Source organism: Silurus aristotelis (genome assembly GCF_946808225.1).
Source record: "Silurus aristotelis genome assembly, chromosome: 19".
In the NCBI taxonomy this organism is placed as follows: Eukaryota; Metazoa; Chordata; class Actinopteri; order Siluriformes; family Siluridae; genus Silurus; species Silurus aristotelis.
Genome location: NC_139592.1, coordinates 3,352,353 through 3,372,833, shown reverse-complemented (window position 1 = coordinate 3,372,833; position 20,481 = coordinate 3,352,353). Strand labels below are relative to the sequence as shown.

The 20,481-nt window shown below is 41.3% G+C and overlaps 3 protein-coding genes across 10 annotated transcripts in view; 2 read left to right on the top strand and 1 right to left on the bottom strand.

The window, feature by feature from the left end:
• phip (PHIP subunit of CUL4-Ring ligase complex) overlaps positions 1-1,759 on the top strand; it is a 57,460-nt gene extending 55,701 nt beyond the window's left edge. For all 6 annotated transcript variants that reach the window (XM_083520817.1, XM_083520816.1, XM_083520815.1 and 3 more), the window contains one exon: positions 430-1,759. In XM_083520817.1, the coding sequence (XP_083376943.1) occupies positions 430-1,097 (668 nt within the window). In that variant the 3' untranslated portion in view covers positions 1,098-1,759. The remainder of the gene's footprint in view (positions 1-429) is intronic.
• The window catches only part of irak1bp1 (interleukin-1 receptor-associated kinase 1 binding protein 1), a 130,267-nt gene extending 110,242 nt beyond the window's left edge, over positions 1-20,025 (bottom strand). Inside the window, exons 1-4 of one of the 2 annotated variants that reach the window (XR_014530163.1) lie at positions 19,690-20,025; positions 18,960-19,025; positions 18,426-18,556; positions 17,469-18,347 (exon numbers count right to left, since the gene is read on the bottom strand). Coding sequence is in view for 1 of the 2 variants with exons in the window: in XM_083521016.1 (XP_083377142.1) it covers positions 18,095-18,347; positions 18,426-18,556; positions 18,960-19,025; positions 19,690-19,959 (720 nt within the window). In the remaining variant the exon portion in view is untranslated. Of the gene's footprint in view, positions 1-16,958; positions 18,348-18,425; positions 18,557-18,959; positions 19,026-19,689 lie in introns of those variants that run through there. The other variant, XM_083521016.1, reaches the window with a different exon arrangement.
• On the top strand, positions 7,722-15,180 carry LOC310714933 (uncharacterized protein). 2 transcript variants are annotated; one of them, XM_083521022.1, is made up of 7 exons: positions 7,722-7,911; positions 8,030-8,162; positions 10,338-10,427; positions 10,511-10,605; positions 12,945-13,108; positions 13,221-13,337; positions 14,649-15,180. In XM_083521022.1, the coding sequence occupies exons 2-7, from the start codon at positions 8,038-8,040 to the stop codon at positions 14,742-14,744; spliced, it is 687 nt and encodes a 228-aa protein (XP_083377148.1). In that variant the 5' UTR covers positions 7,722-7,911; positions 8,030-8,037; the 3' UTR covers positions 14,745-15,180. The 2 variants fall into 2 exon arrangements, with proteins under 2 accessions (XP_083377148.1, XP_083377149.1); XM_083521023.1 differs by having other exon boundaries at positions 7,722-7,915.
• Positions 20,026-20,481: the final 456 nt, after the last annotated feature.

Here is a 20,481-nt window from a genome sequence, read left to right as displayed (position 1 = left end):
ATTTTTTTATTTTATTTAACCTTTTGGATTTTAATTACATACAAGGTGGAATGAAAAGGTTTTAAGTCTAGTTTTGTAACACGCCAACAGTTAGTTATCAGACTCTAAGACTGGACCTGCACAGCTCCGATTGGTTGTTACGCTGTGAGGCAGCAGTTGCCTTGACAGAACAGCACCCGCCGACTGTGTGATTAAACATCAGTGATTCTGACATCAGAGATTGTATCATAACGGATGATATAGTTGGAATTTAGATGTTAATATGGTCTTTAAAATCTTTAAGTCCTGCATATTTGAGTATAGAAAAGTATGGATTTTGGGAATGAGAAATGTGAAGGAACCCTGATTTTAGAAACAAGAAGGACTTGGTGCAAGAGGCATCTGTCATTGTTGTTCCTCTTTCATATGTCCACTGTGTTCTTCTGCCAGGTCCAGTGGATCATCCTCCTCCTCTTCCTCCCAACAACATTCACCTGAACGGCCATAGCAGTCAAACCACATTGGGCGTAGTGAAAAGGGGGCGGGGCAGACCCAGACTAGAGTCTCAAACAAGGACAGCGGAGGTCGCCGAGCCACCTGTCTTGCCCCGTCCTCCAGGGAAGCGAGGCAGGAAAAGTAAAAAAGAGCTGGAGGCTCTGCGCTTGAACTCCAATAACGAGGAGGAGCCTGACCAGTCGACGGGAGACGAGGCCGGGGTTTCGTCCGCCATGCAGGATGCTAGCCTATCAGACTCAGGGGCGGGGCTTTCACAGCAACCAAAGCGTCGTGGGAGACCACGGTTAGCGAGGACAGCAGAGCAAGCCCCTCCGAGCCCCAAATCGGTTCGAAGGAGCAGTCGGCGTGGCAACGAACAGAACATGTCGCCCGCCCAGAAGGAGGTACCAGAAGGGGCAGAGTCCGGTGCGGACGGGAACAGTAAGGGGCCTATGAAAACGCGAAACCAGGGACGTAGGACAGCGTTCTACAACGAGGAGGACTCTGAGGAAGAGCAGAGGCAGCTCCTGTTCGAGGACGCCTCGATAACTTTTGGCACATCGAGTAAAGGCAGAGTCCGCAAACTTACAGAGAAGGCCAAAGCCAACCTGATTGGCTGGTAGTAGTGCCAACGCTATGGTTCTTTGTGCCATCCTCTATCTTACCCCACAATGCACTGGGGTGACACCATTCCTGCTGCTATCTGACTGAGTTTATGTGAATATGATCCTGACTCTGTACTGAAGGGCTTCTGGCCTTAGAGTTCCCATTAGTCTCCACCCACTCAAAAAAAAAACTAACAAATCTCACACATGCAGTTAAACTTCTCACTTTTTTCATTTCCAAGTGCACTGTTTGAAATCCAGCAAGTCACGATCCTTAGTCTGACCTTCTTTTTTTTTCTTTCCTGCATAACACACGCACATGAACATGTTTTTTACTCAGTAGTAGTTGCTAATAGCAACAAATCAAAGCATCCTTCAGAAATCACTTTTAAACACAGAGTGAATGTGTGTCCAAGTTTTGCGAGTGTGTGTGTGTGTGTGTGTGTGTGTGTGTGTGTGTGTGTGTGTGTGTGAGTGAGTGTGTGAGTGTGTGAGCAGAGTTTTGGAATAGTATATTTGGTGGTTATGCAATGATGGACCTTTTAAACTGTTCTTAATGTCTTTAAATGTCTCTCCAAGTCAGAAGAAGAAATTATGACCGGTTTTAGCATGTTTTATATGATTAGCAATACCTTGTGCCTTTTGATCATTTAAATACATTGATATTTCTTTGTACTCCACACTGTGTAGTATTGTGTGTGTGTGTGTGTGTGTGTGTTTGTTCAATACCTTACTATGGATTTTTTTATTGATTTATCTATAATTAATTGTTTAATTGATCTGTTATAGAGATACAGACTGCTGAGCAGAGTCTTCATCTGACCGTGCGTGTGAGAGTGTGTGCGCGCGCGTGTGTGTGTGTGGAAAATGAAATTCCTATAAAAAAAAATTGCTAAGCTAACGGGAGTCCAGGCAATCATAACTATGTCTGGTTTATATTTTATTTTATTAGTATTTTTTTTTTTTTTATTGTATAAATTATTTCACTCTTTTATCTCACAGATACAGACAAATGCAGATAGGGCTAATCATCAGCTGCCGTTGCAAATGAAAAGTAAAGCAATTTCAGTTTTAGCTCTTCTCTCCTTTTTTTTTTTTTGTATCTGCGTTGCTGGCCTTTGAAACAGAGCGTGTCAGGCTCCGCCCTCCAGTGCCTGCCAGGCTCCGCCCTCCACTGAATAATTAATATATCACGGTACTGTAAATGGCTTAATTTGCTAAATGATGTACTGTAATGTTGTTTAAACTATTAACTAATTACAGTACACTGCCCCCTACTGAACACCATTTTTTAACACTCCTGGGTAGACTAGGCCACGTCTCGACAATATTTTTTATTTACGATGGAGTCATCAGAACACTTCTCCTTCTTAAGTCAGGGGTTCAAGCCGCGGTATTCCCATTGTGGCACCTAGACTTTAAACAAGACCCCTAACCCTGTAACACGGGTGACTCCAGCGTCCTAACATCGCTGCGAAGAATTAATTTCCTTGTGGGATCAATAAAAGAATTATACAAAAATAATAATTAATTACAAGTAATCTGCGGGTTTCATTACTCGGCCACTCAAGTCAGCACCAAGTCAAGTCAGGTAAGATCTGATTGCCTTCAGTAGTTCCTGCTGATTGTAGCAGGCGGTTTATCTGTAACTCCAGGGTGAATACAATTCATTGTGTGTTGTAAATCATTTCAGGTGCTCTGTAGGGTTGAGCTATTTGACCCCGTATGAACCTTTTTTGTTCCTGTAAACCTTAGAGTCGTCCCCGGGAAACATGGTGGGTGAGGAGGAGGAGGAGAAGGATGTTCTCTGCTTGGAGTCTGGACAAGAAATGACTATCTGGTTTTATGCCGAGGTCGGGTATACATTAGTACGCAACTGATAAGCAATGTAGCCTAAGTGGATTTGATCGTCGGGAGACATAAATGACAGATTTGCTACAAAAAGTGACAATTCGTGTCAAAACATTATCGATTATTTTTGTTGTTTCTACAAAAAAGGAAAAAGACTGAATGATGTATTCGCATTTGGATTATGTAGTAAATATTCTGAAACGGGTTTCAAGCGCTGTGTGTGTGTGTGTGTGTGTGTGTGTGTGTGTGTGTGTGTGTGTGTGTGTGTGTGTGTGTGTGTGTGTGTGTGTGTGTTTTGTATCAGAGGTAATTTCTTGCTCATGCAGTCTGTATCCATGTATTTTTTCATGACGTTACTTCACGAGTCACACCCTTATACCCCATGTTCCCTGCTGTAGCACTTAAAAACCCCACTTGGCGACACACACACACACACACATCTTAAACACACTATTCTTTGCCATTTTACCGTTTCTGCACCGCACTTTGGGGTTGGTCTCGTACGCCAGATGTTATGATAGTTCAGTCTGGAGCACTGCAGGGGATCTCGTCACATCTGCTCATTCAGAGAGAAACAGCGATGCTCCTTCTGTGTCTGTGCTTCGACATGTCGCCTCGTTTATTTTTTTTGTTTGTTTTTATTAAAGACACCAACATTGGCATGTGATGATAAACAAGTACTACATAATAGAGAGATGAAAATCTGATTATTTTCCTATAAGAGCATGTCAACATGTTTCATTCTTTTTATTGAACAGCAGTTTGTGAACTAGTTTAGTTATTGTTCTTTTAGTTATATTAAGTCATAAATTAATTCCTGTAGTATTGTTTCATTCAGGAAGTATAATTAAATAGGTATTTAAAAAAGCAGCAATTTACATTAAAAAAATCCCTAAATTGAGAAATAAAAGCAAAAATAAAATAAATAATTGAAAATAATATAAAGCAATTTGCAAAAATTCAATTCTTAAATAAGTCGAAAGAGCAAATACAATCCCAAACTAGACAAAGAAAAAAAAAGATCAATAAAATTCTAAAATAGGTAAAAAATAAATAAATAAAATAAATGTTTATAAAAAATATGAATCCCAAAATAGCTAAAAAATAAATAAATAAATAAATAAAAGCAAAGCAAAAGCAGAATCCCAGATTAAGTAAAAAAAAAAAAAAAAACATACATAAAAGAAAAAAACCCAAAAAAGTAATTGCCTTCGTCCTTCTGTGGGAATTCTGAAGAACTTGAAGAACTCTTCCCTAAAGTCGTTATGCCCAAATTAATAACATTAAAGTCTGATTTCAGCGGATCATTAATTCCACCCCCCCACCCCCCCCAGTGAAATCCAGAAATCCAGTGTTTCCAAATATTAGTAAAATATTTACCAGTAAAGCAGCTTTAGAGTAACCTTTAACATCCATAGATCATTTATTAGTAATGAATAATGTTTTTAAATGTAATGGTTGGCAAATTGTTGTGGTATAAGACAAATAAAACACTGTAATTTGTCCAGTATTTTCTTTTTCCATTCGGTTATCTTATGCACTGAGGTTGCAACTTTAATACCATTTCATATAATATTATTAATAATAATAATAATAATAATGTAATTAAAAATAATTCATCTAACTATAGGGGACACATTTTTTATGCTTCAAAAATGTGTTTTTTGAAAGAAATTCAGAAAATACCCACAGTTTTCCCTCTGCCACATGAACGCGTTTCAGCAGGAAAACTAAATTATTCCTACAATTATTTTGCAAAGTTCAGATTATTTCCATTTAATATTTCCATATAAATACACTATTTTTTGCTTGAAGAAAAGGTTAAACACTGATTGATTTGGTTTGACTATAGAAATAGAAAATCAGCACATGCCCTGCAGTGATGGTGATGAAACGTCTCGATGACTTTTGAACTTGTTTGTATTTATCATACATTTTATTTACTCTGGTTAATGGTTTTTTTCATCCTGTCAGCTGTTGTGGTCTGGTTGGCTCCTGCTGTGGCAGGATTTAGATCATAGCTTTAAGCCTGGTTCAGTGAACCAAAGCCCATGCACCTGGGCCTGTCAGAGTGTGTGTGTGTGTGTGTGTGTGTGTGTGCGTGTGTGCGTGTGTGCGTGTGTGCGTGTGTGCGTGTGTGCGTGTGTGCGTGTGTGCGTGTGCGTATGTGTGTACGCACGAGCGAGCGTAGGCATGAAGTTTGTACACTTTGTTAATACTAAGGTGTGTAAGTCGACATGTCATAAAGATAATTTTATATCCACTATTTCTTATCGTGTCAGACCCTCCCTCAGTCACCCACCCTGACACCCTGACAGGAAGTGATGTAATTCTCAAAATAGGATGTGAATGATTGAGAAAAAGGAGTAAAGAGGGTCCTATGTCCCAGACGCAGAGGGTGGGGTTTTAGAACGGCCCATCTGGGAGGTACTTTGTATTCAGATCATTTGTATACTTTTATATGAAGAAATCAGATTAACTGCAAAAAAACAAAAACAAAAACCCTGATTTAATTAGTAGTGTTGTCTTTAGTAAATCTCATACTGATATTTTAATGAAATAAACTCATGTTTCCACATCCTGTTCCAATCCCGATGTTCTTTTTGGTTTTTTTGCGGCAATGCATCCAGTCTTCGAAATGTTTTATGATTGGGGTTTTTTTCCCGGTATTTGTGCATGTAAAGCATTTGAGGGCAAGTTTAACATTCCACCTTCATGTAGAAAGATCACTATACACCCACCAGGCGTAACTTTATAGCCACCGAATGCTGAGAAAACACTCCTAACCCATCGAGCATTAACAGCATGAACGTCATCAGCGGTTTGAGCTACAGGAGCTCGTCTGTTGGATCGGACCACACGGACCAGCCTTCGCTCCCCACGTGCATCAATGATCCTCGGCCGCATGTGACCCTGTCGCCGGTTCACCACTGTTCCTTCCTTGGAGCACTGTTGATAGATACTGACCACTGCAGACCAGGAACAGCCTGCAAGAGCTGCTCTCCAATGTTGCCAGGAAAAAAAAAAAAAAAAAAAAGGTCATTCAGTATATATTCAGGTGACCATCTGACCTCATAATGTCGACTTGACCAACTGGAGCAACCCCAGATCATAACACTGCCCCCACATGCTTGTACAGTGGGTGTTATTCATGATGGAAACATCACCTCATCTGCCCATCACCTTTCTTCTTACCCTGATCCACCCATTACTCTGGAAGAGGGTAAACCTGGACTCATTAGGTCACATAACCTTTTTGTAATCTGAAGTCTAATCTATCAAATTAAAGTTGTTTTTTTTTTTTTTATTAGTCTCATGGATGAGGAACAGCACATGTAGGACGTTTTGGAGACAAGATGAGGGAGGTGTGATTGAGATGTTTTGGACATGTGCAGAGGAGGGACATGGGGTATATCAGTAGGAGAATGCTGAGGATGGAGCCACCAGGAAGGAAAAACGAGGAAGACCAAGGAGGAGGTTTATGGATGTGGTGAGGGAAGACATGCAGGTAGTTGGTGTGAAAGAGGCAGATGTAGAGGACAGGGGGGTATTGAGATGGATGATCTGCTGTGGAGACCCCTAATGGGAGTAGCCAGAAGAAGAAGAAGAAGTCTCATGGATGTGTAGTTTTAATCGTTTGAGGTCTATTCACACTTTGGATGCAGAAATGCTCTTACTTTCACTATTAAACATTGCTGTGAGAGATCTATCTCTTTCTTTTTTTTATATTTTGATTTCGCCAAATGTTTCACCACTTTTCTTCCTTGAAGATGACGCCTAATCACTTCTCCTTCAAGGTTTTTAATAATGCCTTGGAAAGTTCTTAATTCAATTTTAGTAGTCTCGGCGATCTTCTTTGTTTTTTCGTTTACTTTTGCTTGAACCAGGCCATTATTTTGACCCTTCTGAAACAGCACCATCTTTTCCATATCTTCTGACATGGTTGTGTAAGAATCTATTTAGTGCTTTAGTCAGAGTTTCTCGCCTTATAACATGTCAGGAAGTATTTCCTCGCCACTGACTTGCTCATGAGGAAGAAACCTTTGGGGATTGATTTCTGAATTTATTAAAGATGCTGGGGTTTTCATTGGGAATGATGAGGATGGACAGGTTTAGAAACGAGTTGATTAGAGGGACCGCACATGAAGGACGTTTTCGAGACAAGGTGACAGAGTTGCACTTTGGATGGTTGGGGTCATGTCCAGAGGAGGGACATGGGGTATACTGGTAGGAGAATGCTAAGGATGGAGCCTCCAGGCAGGAGGAAAACAGGAAGGCCAAGGAGGAGGAGGTTTATGGATGTGGTGGGAAAGAGGCAGATATAGAGAACAGAGTGGTATGAAGAAAGGTTAACCGGAGCAGCTGTATCAAGAAGAAGAAGAATCTACTTCTGTAAAAGCTGCTTTGGGACAATGCCCATTATTGAAAATGCTATACAAATAAAATTTAATCCAATCAGATTATATCATATTGAAGGTTTCTGGATGAAGGTTATACAGTGTGCTGTAGAAAACACTTTGCAGTTACATCCCAGTCTTCAATGAATTGTCACTGGCTCTCAGCAGACCCTCAGGTGGTCGGTTTATTAGGTGTTTTTACAGTTTTATTCTGTACTTTTTTACGGTTTCATTGTTTTGGTCGCACAGCGCCCTCTGGCGCACACGGCCGCCGTCGCAATAGACGCACGGACGCGCTCCCTGACGTGGCGGAGCGCGAGTCGCACGCGTCCGTACGTACAACCCCTTCCTTCCTCCACGCGTGGGTCTCGGCTATTGGCCGGCGCACACACACACACGCACACACACACACCCACGTGCCGACTCAGGTGCCGAAAAGCGAAACTCTCCCCCCCTCCCTCTCTGCGCGCGCTTATGCAAATAATAACGAGCTGCTGTTTATTTGCTGCATGTTCCCTTGAGCGCGCGCTCCGTGGACGTGAAAGTGCGAACCTCGTGCAACTCGACTTTTTTTTTTTTTGCAAGTAAGTGACACACACCTGTGTTATAGAATCTTCACGAAACTTTCGTGTTTGTTAGAACGCCAAGATTTATTAAAGCTCGCGCTCAACTTTTTGCTTTGTTTTGCGTGGACCACAACAGGTCACGTGATGCCACAGGTGACCGGGCAGGTGCTCCTGCAGCTCGCGTTGCTCCTGTGCGCTCTGCCCGCGCAGTACCTCATAACGCAGTGGACCAGCGGAACCGCCGCCCAGCGCTCACTGGCTACTCGGGGGTATGCACACACACACGCACACACACACACACACACACTCGCTTGTGTACACACTTACACCTAAAGGGCCATTTCACATAATCTACCAACTGACATGGTGTTGGGTTTTGGGAAGAACTTTGAGAAATACCATCCAGACATGAGGAGAACATGTGAAACTCCAGACAGCAACCTGTGCTGAGCAAAACTGAGACTTAGAGATATTTAGAAACCCCAATTTCAGCACAGTCTAATAAGATTCTTTGTACAAATCTGTTTATTTTCCAGTTGAATGGTGTTTTTTTAGCTCCTGAACATTCCAGCAGGATACAATTTCATGTCTGTGTAATTAAAATAATTTAAAACAAATTTTAAACATTTTTGGGAGATAAAAAAAAAATAGATATAAATTTTGTGTTTGCCCCACATTTATTCATAGACCCATATGAGACGTAAACATGACAACAACAGGCTAACAGAAGAAATCTCATTTTGAAGCCTTTTCCTAAAGTCCTCAGGGAATCCCAGGTCCACCACAGTGTTTCAGGTCTCAAGATTGAAACCAAATAGTCCATGACAGTCGCGCATGTGTGGGACAACAAAAATGATGAATGGTCTGGGACAGTTTATGGTCCAGGCGTCAAGCCGGTGGTAATAACCAGTTCCTCTGAACCGAGTTTCTGGGTAAAGCTGTAGTTGTGTCTCGGCTGCTTGGAGATAAAGGAACATTTTGGTCGAATGTGAAATGTACACAAGATTAAAACTCGATAATCCGACAGCAAACACGTCCCTGATGATCAAACACATTTGGGGTGAAGAGATCTTTTTATTTATGACTTGGCGGTTCCGGTGGCTTGTTAGTTTTTTTTGTTGTTGTTTAAGATGTTCTGGATGCATCATCAACTGGGATTTATTTAAAATAGGCGCACAGCTGTGGTCCTGGAGAGCTGGACTTTGTGCTTCTTGAGTCTGAAAGGGCATTGGTTTTTTATTTCTTTCCATTTCACATTTGCTATACCAACTTTTATTAACAGCTTTACAGATGGTCCCTGATTTAAGATGGTTCGACATACGATATATCGATCTCACGATGGCGATACAACAAAATTGTAAAGTATTTTAAGTTTCGTGCTGCAGGCAATCGTAGCAGCGTATTCACACTGCAAATTAAACAACAAATTAAAATGATACAATCAGCATCCAAAATGGTATTTCTAAATATAATAATAAATGTGAATCCACTGTGTTGTTTTTCTGTTCATTTTGCTCGCTTGAATTTAGCGGTAATGTATTATGTGCTAGCGGCCGGAGCAGCCCCTTTAAGAAGGTAGCGGATGGAGGTAAGACATGTGACCGAGGCATCATGACATGCATCAAGAGTGAGTCATAGACAGATGTGGTGGAGAGAATCCAGTCATTTTTCAAAATAAAACAGAGGAATCAGATAATAAATAAAACGAAAATAATGTAAGTTATGTATTCTTTCTGTGTGGCCCGGTACCAATTGCCCTGCGGAGTTGCCAAATACAGCCCGGGGGTTGGGGACCACTGTATTAGAGGACGACCGATTAATAATTTTTTCTAAATAATTAACACAGATAGTTTATTGCTGGAATTATCTGCTATTGGCAAAACTCCATACCAATAGTTTTTCCGGGTTGCTTTATACAGTTTGAGAGAGGCCTCTAGAGGTAAATCACTGTCACGTGCTTTATATTTCATGTTCTTTTTTATTTATTTGGAGTGTAAGTTTTAGTTTGAATGCATGTCTTTTATTTGCCTTAATATTTATGAATATAATTAATATATTAATATTTTATTTAGCACATTTTCACGATTCAGTACTTTTTTAAAACGTTTTATTTTCGTAATAAATTTCCATACTATTTTACGTGTGTTATTTTTGTAAATGATTGGTACTTACTTTACAATAATACATTTCTTAAATGATTAACAAATGACGGTATACTACCTCATACTGATCACCAGACTAGGCCATGTCTCAACTTACCATATAAGTTACGATGGGGTCATTAAAACTCATCTCTATCGTAAGTCTGGGACTACATGTATTATATTTAGTCCTCGTGTTAATAAAAAGTCATCTTGACTGTCGTGGTGGTTACGTTCCAAGGGTATTATCTAAAAACTGTGACCATAACAGTGCATATACCATCTTGATTAATCTTTCTTCAGGATCATTGAGACGTGGAAAAGCGTGAGGAACTCGTATCTAAACGTGACTGTCTGGGTCGACTGGATCACTTCTCTGATGCCAAAAATTCCGTAAGCATCAATCAAAACCATTCACTGTTCACTTTTCAGACTTTAAAAATGTGCTGAACTGGTATCTGGGCCCATACACACAGACTACTGGGAGTGGAGGAGGATTTGGAGGAGATACATGGAGAAATCACTGCGCTGGAGATTCTTATGACCAGTAACGACCACGGCTACTTTGCAGGTAAGAGGCGTTTTTTTTCCCCCCATTTATACAAACTTATACACTGAACCACTAAACCAGGATCACAAACTTTTCACAAAATTGCAGACTAGGCCTATAATAACGAAATTCAACATTCAAAATCGAGGTATATAAATTGGCAGGATTAAAATGAGAAAATAAATGTCCACACTTTCTTGGGAGGGTTCTTACCAAGCGATCAATGAAGGCTTCCTCGCCCTCAATCGCAGCAGCGATGTTAGGCAATCACAAGACACACGAAAGCTCATGAATGGTGAAGAGGAAGGATATAGCTTATTTCAGATTATGAAGGTATGAGATATCGTGGTTGGCTGACTTCATAGAGGAAGCATGTAATTGCCTTCATAACTCCTGTTCTGGCAAATGATCAGGGAGTAACTAACTGGTGGGTGGGACTTGGCAGGTGACCAGTTGGGGAGATAGTTATGCATTTTGGAAAGATGAAATGAGGAACGGAAAGTAATAGATCAGATCAGAAATCTGAACAACATGATATGGTTGAACTGGTAGGTATGATTTCCTTTTATTTATCTTTTGCACACCAAGTATTTTTGGGTGATCCACTACATTTAGATTTAGGTTACATTTTGTATTTTGTTACAAAATACTTTCCATTTTGTTGTATATAATATGGCAGTTTAAGAAAATTAAGGCTTCTAACATTGAATCCAACCTGAAACACATGCGTGGATGAAGTACACACACCATGTACCTTAAGTTCAAGTAGAGATCCATTCTGTAAAATATGAATCCAGTAAAAGTAAGTTTAGTTTTGAGTAAAAGTACAAAATCCTTTAAATGTACTTAAGTAGCCAAAATACTATAATTTATAACAGCTATAATGTTCCTGTTATCATTTCTGTCACAAGATTCTTTGTCAACTCACTACTTACTATCAACTCAGTTTATGTGAAAAGCCTCTGTTCCTCTCAGCACACTGATCTATTAATAGAATAGAATTAATAGAAAACGTAACGACTGTTTTTCCAAAATGTAGTTGGGTAAAAAGTCAAATATTTGAATTTGAAAAGTCGTGAATTTAAAGTCTCATGTGGCAGGTGTTACTCCGCATCTGCTGTTACTCTTCAACAATGCAGTTTGAATAAGAAAGAGTTCTACAGCCAAAAGGCGCAACGTAATTTTTGCATGAAACCGAGACTCCCTGAGGAGTGGCTGCGCTACAAATAGCACGCGAGCTTCCTTTTCACTCCCTTTGCTTTTTAAAACAGGTCAAGAGCAAGAATCTAAATTTTGGGGAGAAATCTTCTTGACTAATGCCTCGGGACTAATAAAATGAATCTCATTTTGATACATTGTCATAAAGTGAGAGACTCGGGATAGAAAATATTACACACGTTTTAAGATTAAGCTCACAATGATCCTGCACCACTAAGCTGCCACTGCTGAACCCCTGGGCAAAGCCCTTAACCCTCAACTGCTCAAGTTGTATAAATGAGGTAATTGTAATTCACCCTGGAAAACGTCTAATAAATGCCATAAATGTAAATGTGCTAGACCAGTGGTCCCAAACCTTATTTGCACCAGGGACCGGTTTAATGTTGGACAATATTTTCACGGACCGGCCTTTAAGGAGGGGCGGATACACACAACAAAATAAAATGAATTGACTGCCATAAAAACTGGTATTTTCTAAATATTATAATAAACGTGAATCCACTGTGTTGTTTTTTTGGTCATTTTGCTTGGGGGTTTGAATTTAGCAATAATGTATTATGTGTTAGCGGCCGGAGCAGCCCCTTTAAGAAGGTAGCGGATGGAGGTAAGACATGTGACTGAGGGAAGCATCTTCACATGCATCAAGAGTGAGTCATAGACAAAAGAAAATCTGTTAAATACTTAGCACAGTGACATTCTTCCTTCGGCATATCCCAGGAAGCTGGGGTCAAAGTGCAGGGTCAGCTATGATACAGCGCCCCTGGAGGACAGAGGGTTAAGGGCCTTTACTCAAAGGCCCCAGAGTGGCAGCTTGGCGATACCAGGGCTTAAACCCCCAACCTTCTGATCAGCAACCCAGAGCCTTAACCACTGAGCTACCACTCCCCCCAAAAAAAGAAAAGAACAATGAGAGATTGCATGGGGTCCGAGTTCAGTTTCTAGTCAACAAAATGACATAATTGTCTTTGACTGGTATAAACTTCGTGTACCAATATATACCTATATTAGAGTACAGCAACCCCAGTGACAAGCTGTTGCACCCCCTAAAGGAACAATTACATCCTAAAAGTGTATAAAAGCATTTTGTTTAGCACATAGTTACAATTTATCGTGTGTGTGTGTGTGTATGTATGTGGGTTTAGCTTCAGAGGTGCCGCGCAGCCCCAGGCCAGAGTACGTGCTGCACCGTGTTGGAGAGGTCGTCATGGAGACCCAGAATCACATGGTGGGGGTAATAGTGGGCTGGGATGAAGGACTCCGAGCTCCTCCGGAGTGGTTAAAAAGGAAAAAATACATCGACTCTGAGGTATCAACACACAACCATCCAAAAGTCTATGATAGTTTAAAAATGTTTATATTTAATAGCCACATTTACCCTCTTACCTTTAAATTGTACCTATATTTTGGTGTGTGTGTAGGTGAAGAGATTGGAGGACACCCCACATTACAAAATTTTGTTCAGTGGTCCTGATCCGTCCTCTCTGATGATTGGATACCTGCCCCAGAACACACTGCAACTGTTCGAGGGATACGAGGTACGAAGAATCTTGTTTCTCTCTCCATCAGGCTTACGGGGCTGTAGATGTGTTTATTGTTCTCAGTGCACAGCGTCTGTTCATCCAACACAACATCTGTCTTGTGAAAGTTGTCAGGTGATGGAGGCTGAATTAAGCCCAGGCGTCTCTCAGCACACACACACAGCGGTTCTATATTAATAGTGTAAGATTATTATTAGAAACATAATCCAACTCGTTTTCATATGGAGTTACGCATTTCTTTCTGTTTCATGCTCATGCCCTGTCAATCACATGGAAGGAGGTGTGGCCTCTGTGCCAAACGGTAAAGTAAAAGAGGCGTGGCCGTCTTCCTTTTCGTAAAGCTGAACTAGGCGTGGCCTCTATATTTCAGTAAAGTGGAACTAGGCGTGGCCTATGTGCCAATCAATTCAGTTGAAATAGGTGTGGCCTCTGTGCCTCCAATTAAAGTTGAAATAGTTGTGGCCTCTGTGCCTCTAATTAAAGTGCAAATAATCGTGGCCGCTGTGCCTCCAAATGAAGTTGAAATAGGCGTGGTCTCTGTGCCTCTAATTAAAGTTGAAATAGGCGTGGTCTCTGTGCCTCTAATTAAAGTTGAAATAGGCGTGGTCTCTGTGCCTCTAATTAAAGTTAAAATAGGCGCGGTCTCTGTGCCTCTAATTAAAGTTGAAATAGGCGTGGCCTCTGTGCCTCCAAATTAAGTTGAAATAGTCGTGGCCTCTGTGCCTCTAATTAAAGATAACAAAAAAACGTGGCATCTGTACCTCTAAAGTTGAAAAAGGTGTGGTCTCTGTGCTGATGAATGAAGTTGAAAAAGGCGTGGCCTCTGTGCCGATCAATAAAGTTAAAATAGGCGTGGCCTCTGTGCCTCTAATTAAAGATAAAAAAGGCATGGTCTATGTACCTTTTAATTAAAGTTGGAATAGGCATGGCCTCTGTGCCTCTAATTAAAGTTGAGATAGGTGTGGCCTCTGTTCCGCTAATTGAAATAGGCGTGGCCTCTGTGCCTCTAATTAAAGTTGAGATAGGCGTGGCCTCTGTTCCGCTAATTGAAATGGGCGTGGCCGCTGTTCCCTTTTTTTTTTAAGGGAGGTCCATATAAACTGGTCTCTACTTTTCTCAATGTTGGGAGGCGTCATTGAACTTTTCTGAAGTATCAGATATAAAGAATGAAAAAAACTGGAAAGTATCATAGATTATGTACAGAAATATGAATCATGACCCACAGCAACTAAATCAGAGGGAAAAAAAAAATATTTATTCTAAAATCATTCTAATGCTGATGTCATACTCATCGTCTGTGTGTTCCAGCCAGAAATCCCAACTCTGGATCAGTATTTCTCGCACTTCAACGGGAAGAAGTTTGTGATGTTGGACTGGCTGAGAGCGCTCTATCCTGAAGACTGAGAGAGAAGCAGAGACAAGACGTCGGATCTCCCCGAGACGCTGACGTGCTGTGAAGGTGTTCGGTGCGGGTGTTAATTAGCACGTGTCACTTTGAGCGCAGCTCTCCTCACTGACATGTTTGGAGTCTCCTGATGGAGTTTGGATGGGATTTGGGTTGTGACCATGCTTCAGCGCTTTTACAGTTAGGACTGCATTTTCAGGGATGATTAACACAAATAAACGTGAGGGAATCAGATGAAGGACCTGCTCACAGTGGGCCTTTTTTATTTTTCTATTATTTAATTGCCTCTGTTTATTGAATGTACACTGGGTTTATTATTTTTTTACATGAATGTAATTCGGGTGGTTGTGCCTCGTCAGTGTTGTGCGATGAATTTGTAACAGGCTTTTAATACAGTGTTTTCAAACAAAAGAAGTGAAACTTAAATAAAACTCACACCTGAGTGCTGTCTTTTTCGTGTTGTTCAGTACAGTGTGTGTGGGTTTCAGCTGCTCAGGATGCAGATTTGCATTATTAAGTCGTAGAGGGTTTTTGATTACTTTCTGATTAGATGTACTGTTTGTGCTATCAAGAAATTAAAGACTTAGCGCAGGATAAACTAGCCTTGAACAAAGCAGCAGAGAAATTCAGGGTCTTTTAGCAGATTACATGCGCAAACATCCGTCCAGTTTTCAGTCCCCAGTCTAAATAAATGGCTGTTCGATTCATATTGGTATCCGGTGCTTTACACTACATTATGTAATGTTTAAACGTTTAAAGCAACCATCAGATTCTCATATCTATGGAAATTTTCGTTCGTTTGCTTGTTATCACGACTTTATTTTCTTGTGATCTCAAAAAAACAAACATCGTTTCCTCCTGAACGCGAGTAAATGTTTTTTCCGTGTATAAACTGAAATACCTCTGTGCCGTAAACCGTTCATACGCCATCTTTCACGTTTACTTCGGTATCCATGGAGACGTCCCGTTCCCTCGAGTTGGCTTGCAATGAAACCGACTACACTTTCAGGGTCGTATATTGTCTTAGAGGAAACGGTGTCGATGTCGAGTTTATGAGAAAACAAGAAAGAAACAAATATGATGCATGGCCTCATTACTTCCGTACAGATCTGATTAATTCGAAAGTGTTATAACAGCAGGTCTTACAATTCTTTTCGTTTGCGTTTATAGAAATTGGCGGATGCCTGCATCAAAAATCACTTCCAATTATCTAATTTATACAACTAAGCAGTTGAGGGTTCCTCTGGTGGTGCTGGGATTTTAAACTAACTATCTTTGAACAAAAAGTCCAACATCACAACTCCTATGGTATCAGACAATCCACATAAATGTAAAGAACAGTGCTTTTGACTGTTCACATGCACTTTACAAAACAGTGAAGTTCTTTCTTCCCAGCGATGTTAGGAAGCTGGGGTCAGATCGAAAAATCAGCCATGATACAGCAACCCTGGAGCACAGAGGGTTAAGGGCCTTGTTTAAGGGCCCCAAGAGTGCCAGCTTTGCAATATCAACGCTTGAACCCCAGATCTTCAGATCAGTAAGCCAGAGCATTAATCACTGAGCTCCCACTTCCATTAATTAAACAAAAATGTGTTCTTACAAAGTGAATTTTCTCTCTAATGGAAGGTTAATAGAAGGAGTTTTAGCGGTTGGTTGGAATGGTCAGTAAATGTTCTGCCATGGAAAAGGATGCAGTGGTCACAGAAAAAAATCTAATCCTTCTATGTCTTAAATATTTTAGAAATCAACACTGTTTTCGTCCGATCCAAAATCTTAACATTTACAGTTTTTCTCAGTTGCTTTGGATCGTTTCTGAGATCGGAAATGGAATCTGCAAAACTACTCGTCCGACCTCCACGTCACGTCGTCAGTTGTGCTCGTCGTAGAAGCATTTTATGTCGTGTTGATCACAATATATTATACTGGATCTCACCAGAAGAGTTTCAACCCCCAAAATATTTGCATAAATCATTGAATGCTAAATTGTAAAAATAAATAGTCACTGATGAAGGTGAGTGAACGGCATCAGATCAACCGAAGTTCGACTGGTTCCCTAAAACGGGTCGAAGGTGAATCCCGTGAACAGAGCGAAATACGGAATTACAATTTCTGGAAAATGGACGAACGACCAGGAAACGAACAAACGCTATTACAGCACAGTAAAAGCGTAAATCCTGTTCGGTCTCTTGCGATCGACATCCCACATACAGTAATGAGTCCATTTGTGCTTTTATAATTCATAGATGCCAAACAGAAGAAATCCTTGAGCATTTTCATTGTATCATTGTAAACCAAATCGTAGTTTTTCAGGAAACGGCGAAACCGTACGCCGAGAAATCGAAAAATGATTCAAAGCGACTGGGAAAAACTACTATGAGATTATGCTCACCTGAATAACGAGGAAATTGTTGGGTGGAAAAAATCCCATAAACACAAGCGGTGTTATAAAAAAAAAAACATGCGATGAGGGCGAGAACGTTTACGGCAGCACATAAAAATACATACAACATTTTAGAAATACAGATTAAAAAAAATACTCTGTATAAGAAGAATACGGCACAACCTGGAATTGGGAAATAATACAATTACGAGTGGATTCGTTTGCGTGTTTTTCCAACATCCCATAATAAATTAAACCCTCATTCATTGTTATATCATCCACTCTTCTGGGAAGACGTTCTATTAGATTTTGTGGAGATTGCTACTTATGTCGGTGAGGTTACCTGGGGTGCGGTCAGCGTTGATCCCAAAATGTGTTCAATTGGGTTAGAGGTCTATAGTAGGAGATCTTCCACTCCAATCCATGGAATGCATATCGTCATGGAGCTGGCTTTTGTGCACGGGGGGAATCTCATGCTGGAACAGTTTGAGCAAGAAGCACACATGGCTGGAAAAGTCGGGTGTCCCAATACTTTTTGTCCATAGAGTGTATTTAGCATTATGGCCACATTGTTTGATTACTGATGTTCATTATTGAGTATTGATTTCTCAAGGTTGTAAACGTATGAGGTGATATCAAAAGGTTTGGAGACCAGCTCCGTTTACAACAAAGTACTTTATTTGACTACGTTTCCACACAATCACCTTCAAAAAAAGTCCCCTTGCACAGCGATACGGCGTTCCCGCCGCTTCCAGAATGTACCCTGCAAGTCTTCTTTTCAAACTGTGTCAAGCACCCTCTGAGATTTGCGCCGGATCTCCTCGACGGTGTTAAAAAACAGCGACATCCGAGCAGAATCTTCATCTTCAGGAAGAAGGGCGAAGTCTGGTGGGAAGTGAGATCATGTGGATTGTCCTCTGACGGTCATCGTGTTGCCGATCATGTATTCCGGTGATGTTCTTCCGCTCTTCATAACCTCTTCCTCGTACTGTTCTTAGGGTGCAGCTCGAACGTCACGAACACGTGTGATGACGCACTGATGGACATCTGGCCCACCTTCTCCTGTAGAGTACTGACCACAGCGTCTTGCTGTCCTGACCTCCACTCCCGAGACTCCTCCTCCCGCACCAATAAGGGCCGCCCTAAAGCCTGTCCCAGCAGGTTACACACCTCTCGTGCTTTGAGCTGAGCGTTTTCCACGGCTGCCGCACACACGCGTCTCCTGCGCAACACAATCAGACGGTTACCGAGCGGATCGGTGGGAACGCTAATCATTAGGGGGAAAATATGTCGGACTCACCGTAACAAGCTGAGACTTTCTGAACTGTGGGAGAAACGTGGCTCACTGACACTCACGCTTCTGTCCAGCTTTTCAATCAGGACCGAGCGAACACACTGCATCTTCGTGAAGTCTGAAAACACCAGGCTCACCTTTCACACACACACACACACACACACACACACACCGTATTTATAAATACAATTGCAAAAGTGCAGTAAAAATATCCAGTCAATTTCCCTACATTTTTCCTTGGGAACTTCGTCTGGGGAATTCTGGATATTATTCCAAGTTCCAAGTATTCCAAACTTACTTATGGGAATTCATGGGAATTAATTAGAAATTTTGCAACAAAAATTGCATGAAATCTGGTTGTTTTCTGCAAGATTTTTTTTTTTTCCCTTATAGGCGAACCTGCGGTTTTGTAAATTTACCGTTAATCCCCTACGGATATTTTCCAGTCTGAAAAACTCCTGGAATTTTATAACCCTATTCATAAACCACACGTCTGATCAAACGTGCTCTGAATCATCACTGTATTAAATCCTGAATCACCTCGGCCTGCATGCGGTACTGCTCAGCTTCTCTCTGCAAGTGTTTCATCACAGTGACGTCCTCTTCCTGAAGAAGATCCACAAACACGACAGGTTTCATCACTGCATCGCACAAAATCAATCACATTTACATTAACATTTGAGAGAGAGAAAGTGCATGTGTGTGTGTCTCACTCTGACTCCATGTTGTCTCACGGTGTGGAGGATGTAGAGTGTGTGTGTGTGTGTGTGTGTGTGTGTGTGTGTGTGTGTGTGTGTGTGTGTGTCTCACTCTGACTCCATGTTGTCTCACGGTGTGGAGGATGTAGAGTGTGTGTGTGTGTGTGTGTGTGTGTGTGACTCACTCTGACTCTATGTTGTCTCCCGGTGTGGAGTGTGTGTGTGTGTCTCACTCTGACTCCATGTTGTCTCACGGTGTGGAGGATGTAGAGTGTGTGTGTGTGTGTGTGTGTGTGTGTGTGTGTGTGTGTGTGTGTGTGTGTGTGTGTGTGTGACTCACTCTGACTCTATGTTGTCTCCCGGTGTGGGGTGTGTGTGTGTCTCACTCTGACTCCATGTTGTCTCCCGGTGTGGAGTGTGTGTGTGTGTGTGTGTGTGTGTCTCACTCTGACTCCATGTTGTCTCCCGGTGTGGAGTGTGTGTGTGTGTGTGTGTGTGTGTCTCACTCTGACTCCATGTTGTCTCCCGGTGTGGAGTGTGTGTGTGTGTGTGTGTGTGTGTGTGTGTCTCACTCTGACTCCATGTTGTCTCCCGGTGTGGAGGATGTAGTCCAGTCTGCGCTGCACGCTGTTAGCCGCGTCGTTAGCGCACTCCTTGCTGTTGCACACAGAGACGCAAACCGCGGCCCGGTCCGGGGGAACACAAAGCTCCGCGCTGCCCGTAACCTCCACCTGCCTCCCGCGAGCAGCACACCGGCTGCACCCCTCCCTCACCTCCCGCTTCATCTCCGGCTCCCGGTCTCCTCCACACACAGCGAAAACTCCAACCGAACCCTGCGCCATTTTGGTAAACCTTTGAATCGCTATGGCAACGCGCGCGGAGCATGACGGGTAACACTGCACGACGGGTAATGAAGTTTAGAAAGAACGCGGAAACTACACTGAAAATCTATCTATCTATCTATCTATCTATCTATCTATCTATCTATCTATCTATCTATCTATCTATCTATCTATCTATCTATCTATCTATCTATCTATCTATCTATCTATCTATCTATCTATCTATCTATCTATCTCAGTTTAAAAAATAAAGAAAACAAATCCTCAAGACAATATATATTTTTTTATAAATTGTGGAAAAGAAATTCTGCTTAGTTTAATTTTGTTTTCCTGTTTTAATGTTATTTATTTTCCTTCCTTTTTGCTTTACCTTTAACTATTATAGTAAAAAACTAAATAAACAACCTGAGTTTATTACTTTCCTTTTCTTTCATTTGATTGGTTGTTTTTTATTTGACGTTACTGAACTTTAGTCCGATTCCTGCCACGTGAAGCGACCAATCAATCAATCAATCAATCAAT